The 10,085-nt window shown below is 56.0% G+C and overlaps 1 protein-coding gene across 2 annotated transcripts; it reads left to right on the top strand.

Moving 5' to 3' along the window:
* The first annotated feature begins 6,360 nt into the window (after positions 1-6,360).
* On the top strand, positions 6,361-9,835 carry TNFSF9 (TNF superfamily member 9). 2 transcript variants are annotated; one of them, XM_046637883.1, is made up of 3 exons: positions 6,361-7,057; positions 7,627-7,657; positions 8,761-9,835. In XM_046637883.1, the coding sequence occupies exons 1-3, from the start codon at positions 6,673-6,675 to the stop codon at positions 9,224-9,226; spliced, it is 882 nt and encodes a 293-aa protein (XP_046493839.1). In that variant the 5' UTR covers positions 6,361-6,672; the 3' UTR covers positions 9,227-9,835. The 2 variants fall into 2 exon arrangements, with proteins under 2 accessions (XP_046493839.1, XP_046493840.1); XM_046637884.1 differs by having other exon boundaries at positions 6,662-7,057; positions 8,757-9,835.
* Positions 9,836-10,085: the final 250 nt, after the last annotated feature.

Genomic DNA, 10,085 nt, shown 5'->3' with positions numbered 1-10,085 from the left:
GGCCTGGGAAGCTGATGGCTGGGGAAGTGGGAGTGGCCTAGGGAGATGGACAGGGAAGTGGGCGGGGCTGGGGAGCAGACAGGGCTTGGGAGACGGGGGTCTGCCCGGGAGGGTGCAGGCCACTTTTCTCAGGGTCCCGCGGGTCAAAGTCACATCGGAGTTAGTGATAATCCTCCTGGGCCGGCGGTCTCCGTGCGGGGCGATTCCCTGGTGGTCATTTTCTGGCTGAGAGCCCTGGCTGGGTGGGCGGGGACCCTTCCCTCTGCGTCAAAGGCCGCCCCGCCCCGCCGGGCGCCGACCAATGGGAATCCACCTCGCCGCTCGCTGCAGCTTTTGCTGTCCCGGGAGCTGCGCGCTTAGGGCGGGGACGCGGAGCTGCACCGGTGGAGGCGGGTGAGGGTCTTTCGTTCCAATCTCGCTTCCCAAGCTCTGTCTCCGAGTCCGAGGCGCTGCCTGGTGCGGCTCCGACCGCCCTTCTCTCCGCTCCGCTTTGCATTTGAGGCCAAAGACCTGGAAGCACCTTTTCCTCCCTTCAGCCTGGACCCCCAGCCCCCGACTCCGTAAAGCCCTGGACTGAGGCGCCTGGTCCACCAGGGGGCGCCCGCGGCCTCCACCGGGGCCGCTGCCAGGAAAAGGGACCCAGAGGTTCTTCAAGGGAGGGAGGGACGGGTCCCCCGAAAGAAAGCCAGAGTCCCCTCTAGGGGGTGGTGGATCTTGGGCGATTCGAAGGATGGGGCCTGGGTTTCCGTTGGTTGTGTTCCCTTGTACTTTTTTTTTTTTTTTAAGATTGCCACCTGGGCTAACAACTGTTGCCAATCTTTCTTTTTTTTTCCGCTTTATCTCCCCAAACCCCGCCTGTACAGAGTTGTATATCTTAGTTGCATGTCCTTCTAGTTGTGGGATGTGGGACGCCACCTCAACATGGCCTGACGAGTGGTGCCACGTCCGCGCCCAGGATCCGAACCCTGGGCCGCCCGCAGCGGAGCGCGCCAACTTAACCACTCGGCCACGGAGCTGGCCCCTGTTCTCTTGTACTTTGTGTCTTCGTTTCAAGTGCTCTGGGTGTCTCTCCAGGTCAACCTGCTTTAGCGTGTGACATGGGTGCCTTCAGTGGTCTCTGGGTGTCTGATGTTGTGTGTTTCTGCATAGCCCAGGGCGTTTGAGTCTCTCCGAAGCTGTTTATGGGTTAGTGGGTGTGGGTGACTGTGGCCACGGGTGTGTCCACGTGTGTGCTCTTGTGCACCTGTGCTTGTGTTTCAGTGTGCGACTGTATGTGCCAGTTGTGTATCTCCACATCTGTTTTGGTAGGTGTGCGATTGTGTGTCTGCAGTTGTGCTTCTCGTCTCTGTGTGTTTGGTCGTATATGCCCAAAATATGTATCTCTTGTGTCCCAGTGTGTGTCCTTGTGTGTGCCTGTTGGCTAGCTTTTGGTGGCTGCTGTTGTGTATCTATGATTACGTGTTCAGCTATGTGTCTCTCTGTGTGTGTGGGAGAGTGTGAGTGTGTATCTGTCTCAGTTTGTGTGATTGTATATGGGGGGTGTCTTTTGGACCCCTGTGTCTAACTGTCTGTCTGGTGGCCTCCCTGGCGGAGTCGGAGAGTCCCTTCCAGGTGGCAGCCAGCCCTGCTGGGACTTCCTCCCCTGAAGTCTGGCTTGCTTCCCAGCAGAATGAGCTGACTTCTCATGCTCTGGCCCCTGCGAGGTGTCCCCAGGGCTCCGCCCTGGTCTGCTTGGGTCTTCCCCATTCCTACGTCCTTCCACTGCCCCTTATCAGGAAAACACTATTTCCTGCCTTTGATGTCACTGGTGCTAAATTTTCCCTTCTTCCACTCAGCTCAGGCCACTGGTTTCTTTCTTTATGTGTGCACACCTGATTCTGCGCTAGGCATCAAAAAACCAAAACAATGCAAAACAGTAACACACGGAAAATGCAAGTGAGCAAAAAGTATACATAGTGAAAGGACCACGTTCTCTCACCCCCGAGTCCCCCAGTTGTTTATATCCCTTCCACCAATGTGCTGTGCAGATATATCTCTGCTCTGAAACAAAAGCCGCATTCTATGCTTAGCATCCTGCATCTTTGTTTTCTTAGTTCTTAAAGATCTCTATCGAGCCCCAAAGAGATGACTCAACCTATTCCACGACTGATCGCAGAACTGATTCTGCGAGCCATCATATGACTATTTCTCTTTCGATGACTGTTTTGCTCGTTTTATTTCTGAACATTTTGGCAGCAGACATTCCTGCCTGTCTATCTTTTTGCCCAGATGTCCACAGTAGTTTCTGGACACTGGTGGTCCATTCACGAGATCAACCCCTATGCACGGTCACACGGAGATGCCAAACTGTTACAGTGTCACACCACACTGCAGCAAGGATGGCTCACCCTTGAGAGCACTACTGTGTGCCAGGTGCTATTCTGGCTCTCTGTTCTCCCTGTGATCCTGTGAGGTGGTCACTGGTGTTAGGCACGCTTCACAGATGGGGAAACTGAGGCACACACAGGGGAAAGAATTTGCTCAAGATCATGCAACTAGCAACAAGCAGAGCTAGGATTTGAAGCCAGGTGGGTTGGATCTCGTGCTATGGCTGTTCCTCAACTAGAAACACAGCTGTGCACGTATGGACCCCCGTTCCTCAACCCTGAACACGCAACATCGCATTGGAAACACACATCTCCAGGGCAGCCGAGTATGCACCCCAACTCTGCAAGGCTTAATTGCTCTGCACCTCCATGCCGTGCAGCATTTACACAATACTGCACAAGGGTGCACACACTCACATGCGAGCCTGGATTTTCCTGCCCTTTCCAGGGCCCAGGAGACTCGGGATCCGGCTGTTCCAGCAACTCACTTAACTTGACCACACAATCCCCCTCTCTGTATCTCCTTCCTCCTTCAACCCTTGTTAACCCTCCCACAGCTCAAGACCGATCTCCCTTGATTCTTTCCTTCCCTTTTTTCTTCTTTGCTCAGTTCTCACACCCCCATTTGGCCCCTCGCTCACTCGCTCACTCGCTGGCTCTCTTTTTTGTGATCTTACTCAACAAACATCACTGATGTCCTCCATGAGGCTTGCCTCTGCCCTGGGGGAGCCAGAGGATCCAGGCCAGCTAAGGGTTGACACTGGGGAAGGCCGCATATGGGATGGGGGACAGTCAGGAACCCAGAGAGAGGAGATGAGTTTTGCTAGAAAAAAATCAAGGCATACCTCCCGGAGGAGGCACCTGTTCCCTGGGCCTCCAAGTGGGAGAGGGGTGCTCTCCCCTCCAACTGCTTCCTGCCCAATGGCTCTCTTGAGCCCTGTGGTGGGGAGGGTGAGGACCCAGCCCACGCTCGCCTTGGGGAGACAGCTGAGTACAGAGGTGTGACTCCACAGAACGTGGGGGTGCTAGAAGGATGATGCTGAGAGCTTTATGGTGGGTGGGGCCACCTGGCTCATATGTGCCGACCACAGCAGCGCGTCATGGTGCTCCCTGGCTGCGGCCTGAGCCTTCCGCGGGCTGCTAGGCCTTGTTTCCCCTCGGTCGAGGGGGCGTACAGAACTCTGCCAAGCCTTTCGGAGGACAGAGAGCTGTTCAGAACAGTCGCTGTGAGTCCCCGGCTAAGTGACTTCAGCTTTTGGAGTCTTGGTTTCTGCATCCCCATTTTGGGGGTGCTGGTGTACCAGAGATATAGAAAAGATTCAGTGATCATAACCATGCCAGCTCACCTTTATTAAGCATTCACTACATGCCTGGCTCTGCCCACAGCAAGCTCTCAACCACTCTTTGAGATCGACTGTTATTCCCATTGAACAGATGTGAGCAGTGAGGCTCAGAGAGGTGAAGCAGTTTGCCCAAGATCACACAGCAAGACATTTGAGAACTGAAATTCAACATTCTAGAACAGAGGTGGCAAATATTTTCCTGAAAGGGATCAGAGAGTGTAAATACTTTTGCCTTTGCTGGCGAGACAGTCTGTGTGGCAGCTACTCCACTCTGCTAGAGTATTGTATATGTAAATGAATGAGCATGGCTTTGTGCCGATAACATTTTATTTATGGAAATGTGAATTCCATATACCTTGCAGAGGTCATCAAATATTCTTCTTTTGACTTTTTTTTCCAGCCACTTAAAGCCAAAACCAGCCAAAGGAAAAATTCCTAGTTCAAGAGCGGTAGTTCACTGACGTCTGGAGCCCATGCGGTTAACTATTATGGTAGATTTCATTGATTCATTCATTCCTCGATGATTATTATTGAAGTCTGCAATTTTCTAGGCACTGGCGGTCGAGTGGGAACGTGACTGACTAGGATGCTTCTCTTCAGCAGTTAATTTCGTGGTGGAAAATGATTGTAAGCAAGTAAGCGAATGAACAAAAATATTTTAGATGGTGGAAACTGTTAGTAAGGAAATTTGATGGTGTGACCAGGACCTAAGGGAGCGACACTTTCATTTTTGTCTTTTTGGCTGTCACCTACTGTATGGTGGGGCTGAATAACCAACAGATTGGCTGGTGGCCTGTGAGCTTCTTGGCAGCGTGATAAAGCAGGGGAGGGTCCTTTGGCCTCAGCATCTTTACATCTTTCTGCCTCGTTGGTCAGATTACTTGGGGGCGGGGGGAGTCTTTCTCCATGCCATCTTCTAGGTCCTGGATGCTGAGTGAGGATGAGGGTGGAGGTACAGGAATTTTCAGCTCCTGCATTCAAATTCACAATTTTGCTTAACATTCCTGCTTTCTACCCTACACACCACTCATCAAGCCACGCTGTGGTGGCATCCCACATACAAAATGGAGGAAGATGGGCACAGATATTTGCTCTTCCACAATCTGCCTCAGGCAAAAGGAGGAAATTGGCAACAGGTGTTAGTTCCGAGCCAATCTTCCTCACCAAAAAACAAAACAAAACAAAAAACAAAAACAGAAAACCAAAACCGGTCAGCTCTTTTCCACCCTGATGGAAAGAAGAGCTGGTGCGGCTATTGGGTAATTACTTTCAGACAGGTCTTCTATTTTTAGCTGCCACCTACCACACTCTCTTTCGGAGCTGGTGGAGGTCACTAGTACCCCCGTCTTCACCGGTATCGGTGGTAGGATTCTGCTAGGAAAATTTTTCTGGCTTTCCGCCCTGCTGGCTTCCAATTTTGGTTTAGGCTTGACAACAATGACTTAACTGTCACTGCAATGGGGTCTCAGGAGACAGTGAAAGTAGACGCTGGTGCCCAATTCATCGTCTTCATCTAGAAGGGCGGTCGGAACGGAGACGTGAGCGGCAAGAGGGTGTCCGTTGGCCGCCCGTCTGGGGAAAGGACATCCCAGGAAGGGGGACAGCAGGTGCAAAGGAATAACCTTGGTACCATGCAGTGAGTTCTATAACTTGAGGGAGCCTGAGAACCTTCTGGAACGCTCATTCAAACAAAGATCCCTGTCAATAGGTCTAATTTAAGGTGCTAGAAATTTGCGTAGTTAATAAGTCCCCAGGCGATGCTGGCTTGGGGCTCACGCTTTATCAACCCTTCTGATAACGGAAGTACTTAACACCTGTGTATCAACGTCATCATGGCTTTCTCCCGGTAATTCCCCAGCGAGGCCTGATACAGGATCTACCACAGGGCCAGCATCCATACTTGTTTAGTTGAACCAAAATTCCCCCACATTTCCTGGGCTGCTGGCGGAGGGTTGACATCGATTGCCTGGTCCGCCCTCCAATTTTCCAAAGGGAAAGTAAGACCTTGAGAGAGTCAGGCTGTGGGCCAGTATCCACCTGGGTGGTCTAGGCAGAGCAGGGCTTCTGCGGGAGGCCAGGACTTTTCCAGGGCTGCCCATCTCTCAATCTAGGGTTGCTTCCTCTTTTGGGGCCAAGTTTTGGCCGCTTCTCTGCCTCTCCTCCTCCCCGCCCCCGCCTCCACCAGGGGAGAGCAACGGGAAGTTTGAGTTTCCTTTGCCTCATTCAAGACTGTCCCTTTCCTGCGAGGGGAATTTCTCCACTTGGACTCTCCAGCCTTCTGCTCGTGGGGTCCAAAGGGGGCTCCTGACAGGAAGTGTCTGGGTGGGTGGGTGTGGGCAGGCCTGGGAAGGCCCAGGGGTCCTGGAAAGGTGGGGGAGGGTGGGGGGAGGACTGAGCATGGCACTCAGGGTTCCGCTGCGGGGCTTACGCTCCGGAGGAGAAGGGGTTTGTCCTCTGAAGACCCCTTTGCAGAAGTGCTGGATTTCGGGGCTCCCAGGGGTAGCCCCAGTGATGGGGGGCTAGGGAGTTACAAAGAGGGGAAAGAGACAAAGAGAGTCACAGAGACTCAGAAAGTGAGAGTCAGAGACATAGAGAGACAAGGAGAGACACAGAGAGACAGAGACAGGGAGGGTCAGAGACAGAGTCACAAACACAGAAACAATGAGGCAGAGGGACAGAAAGATTCCTGCGACCCAACGCAGAGACGATCAGTAGAGACAGAGCGAGACACGCAAGAGAGAAAAGGAAAGACACAGAATTACAAAGGGGCACCCCAAGGGACAAAGAGGAGGAGACGGAGAGAGAACTGGGGAGACGGGTAACTAGTCGAGACCAAGGGGAAGCAGTGCGCCAGAGCACGGAGGGCGAGAGGGAGAAAGGAGACGGAGAGTTGGAGAAATCCAGAGAGAAAGTCAGGGAGAGTTCGGACGGAAGGTGGAGGGGGCTGGGCGGGGCGCGCGGGAATGGACCAGGCGGGGCGCGCGCATCCCCACCAGCTCCGCCCCGGAAAGCGGGGCTTCCGGATTCGCTATAAAGCGAGGAGCACCCGACCTTGGCTCCAGCCCCTTGCCGCCGGCCATGGTCTCCAACACCAGCGCCAACCCGGATCCCGAGGCCCAGCGGCCCCCGGCGCCCCCGGGCAGCGCCTGGCGCTCGCTGCCCTGGGCGGTGAGCGCCGCGCTACTGCTGTTCGCCGGCGCCTGTGCCTTCTGCGCGGTCCGCGCCTGGGCTCTGCCCGGCGCCCCCGCCTCGTCCGGCCCCAGCCCGGGCCCCGCGCCCAGCTCGAGACTCCCCGAGGTCCCCGAGCTGCCGCCGGACGCCAGCGCCCGCCTCCCCAACACGCTGCAGGTGAGACACGCTCCGACCTGGGCCTCGTGGGGAGACCCCCTATTCCCCGTCTGGGACCCTTTCTCCATCCCGCACCCCCGGGGCCAAGGGTGGAAGGACCCCCCGAGGGCTCCTTTTCTTTATCCAGGACGTCAGGGGGCGCCCTTTTCATCCCACACCCCTGTGAAAGCCCATCTGTATCCCGGGCCTCAGAGGGGACCCCTTTCTCCATCGCGGAGCCCACGGCGCACTTCTCCGAACTACTGAGGGGACTCCCGGAGAGCCTCAGTTTTCTTCCGGACCCCTGGGGTCTCCCCTTTGCCTCCCAAGATTTCCCTGTTCCAAGGGCCACTGGAGGGAATCTGTCCTCTTTTCCCTCCGGAATCCTCCGTGTGCTGTCCTTGCAGACGGCACGGGTTGGGGCTAGCTGGGCCGCCACCTTCGGGTGTGTGTGTGTGTGGGTGTGTTCTTTTGGAGGGGAGCGAAGGCTCAAGGTCTGCGCAGACCCCGGGGACCCCCCCACTTTCCAGGGGATGCGGGCGCGGGAAGGGGGAGCTGCCACTCACTTTTTGCCTTTCCTCCCTCCGCAGGGCGTGTTCGCGCAGCTGGTGGCTCAGGATGGTGAGTGTCCTGCGCTGTTTCCTACCTCCTGGGTTGGAGGTGGGGGGGGGGGCTGGAGGGGGCCCGGGAGAGGGAGACCCCCCCCCCAATCTGACCCTTTCTCCCCTCTCTCTGAAAGCTGTCCCCGCTCTTCTTTGAACTCTGACCCTCTCTGGATGTCCTCCTCCTCTGACCCGCGTCTGTGCCCACCTCAGACCCTGGCTCTCTCAGATCCCGCCGCGCGCCCGTCCAGAGATCCGGGTCCTTCCCGCCATCCTCTCTCACCTCCTCCTTCCAGAGTCCCTCCCCTAACTCCCTTCATCTCCCCTTTCTTGAGACGCTCCCCTCCCACCCCCTTCCCCCTGCCTTTCTCCTTTTTGGAGACTCTCGACTCCATCCCTTCCCCTCCCCTCTACTCCTCCGCTTTCTAGAGACCCTCCTCCCCACCCCTCCCCCTCCCTCTTCCTCTCTTACAGACACCTCTTCCCCATCCTCTCTTCTCCTTCGGGAGTCCCCTCCTCCCCCCCTCTTCCTGTCCCTTTTCCTTTCTCAGTGTTCTCGCAGTTCTCTCCCCCCCGCCCCCTCCCCAAAGTCCCCTAGTTTTCCAATCCTTCTTCATGAAATTTTCCTCCTTCCTGGCAGCCTCCGTGACCCTCCCTCTGACCCCTCCCCCAGCCTGCCTCCCTCCCCTCCCCCGCTCCCCCGCTCCCCCATCACCCACACCTCCGTCTCCAAACCGCCTCCTTCCTTCCATCGCTAGGAGTCCTCTGACCCCCTCCCTCCGCCCCTCCCCCGTCAGACTCGCCTCTCTCCTTCTGCATGGCATCATCGCATCTTCTCTTGCTCACCTCCTTTCTGCTTTCCTGGGTCCCAGGGATCTCTCCCTCTGTCCCCTCCTCTCCCCACCCTCTCTTTTCCTCACAGTCCTCTCTCGAAAGCCCTTCTTCCCTTCCTCCCTTCTATCCCCTCTTTTCATTCCCCAGCCCCACCTCCCCCTGGGAACCTCTTTCCTCCCTCAGAGACCCCTCCCCACCTTTGCTCAGAGCCCCGTCCGCATCCCCAGGGCTGCATGCGCCCTGTCCCGCTGCCACGCTCAGTGCACCCTCCTTTCCTTCCACAGTCAGGTTGACCAAAGGGCTCCTGCGCTGGCACAGCGACCCGGGCCTGGCAGGTGTGTCCCTGGCACCTGGCCTGAGCTACGACGAGAGCACGCAAGAGCTGGTGGTGGCCGAGGCCGGCGTCTACTATGTCTTCTTGCACCTGGAACTGAAACCCGTGGTGGCCAGCGCTGGCTCCGGCTCAGTCTCCGCTGCTCTGCGCCTGAAGCCGCCGCGCACTGGGGCCGCCGCCCTGGCCATGACCTTGGACCTGCCACCTCCCTCCTCGGGGGCCCGGGACTCGCGGGCGGTCGGTTTCCGGGGCAGTCTGTTGCATCTGGGCGCCGGCCAGCGCCTGAGCGTCCACCTGCTGAGCGTCCACCTGCCCGCGGCGGCTGGGGCGCCCCCTACCTGGCAGCTTGCACAAGGCGCCACCTTCTTGGGCCTCTTCCGCGTGGCCCCCGCTGGACTCCCCTCACCGCTGCCCACGTGACACCGGGCCTGGGTACCACCCTCTGGACGGAGACTGAATCCTGTCTGCCTTTGTTGGGGCCCCTGGTGATGGGGCCCAGCTACTCTACCTCACCAGGCCGGGCAGGGACTTCCTGCTGCTCACCCCTCCACGAGGACTCTGCAGATCACTTTATCACCCCTGCCTCATTCTTGGTATTTATTCTGAGCCTGAGCTCAGACGGTGTACTTTATATTAATCCATTCGGTTTATATTTATTGAGCGTCTGCCACATGCTGGGCACTGTGCAGGGCTAGAGAAACATCAGCCCCCCCATCCTTATTTATGTTAATATATGAGAAATAAAGACTCATTCCCAGCCCCCCTATGGGATTCACGGGCTAGCTTTTGGGGGTCTGCGTAGCTCTATGCTGTGTGAGCTTCATTCATTCATGCAACTTTTACTGAGCAACTACTGTGTATCAGGCACTGTTTTAGGTGTTGGGGACACAGCCGTGAACAAGAGAGACAAAAACCCCAGCTTTGGCCAAGCTGACAGTCAGCTAGCTGGCTTGACACTGATTGTGTGCAACCCCTTGTGTCTGGGCCAGATGGGAGAGCATGAGATAGTGCAAAGTACTGTATAATAAAATATTTATAAACCTAATGACCACTCTGTATTGACTATTTATTTACTCTGTGCCAGACAATGTCAGTTATCTTGAGACTTCGTAACTACCCTATGCCTTCGGGATTTTGTTATTTATTCTCATTTGTGATTTGCCTCTGTCGTACCTGGTTCTGGAAATCCTGCCTAATGCTGTTCTGCAGGACATTGATGGCCAATGTGCGTTCAGTGACATCACGCTGGCCACTTACAATTGGCCATGGTGAGTATTTA

The sequence above is a fragment of the Equus quagga genome, chromosome 14 (assembly GCF_021613505.1).
Source record: "Equus quagga isolate Etosha38 chromosome 14, UCLA_HA_Equagga_1.0, whole genome shotgun sequence".
NCBI lineage: Eukaryota > Metazoa > Chordata > Mammalia > Perissodactyla > Equidae > Equus > Equus quagga.
The sequence above is the reverse complement of the archived record's forward strand: the minus strand, read 5'-3'. Positions and strand labels throughout refer to the sequence as shown.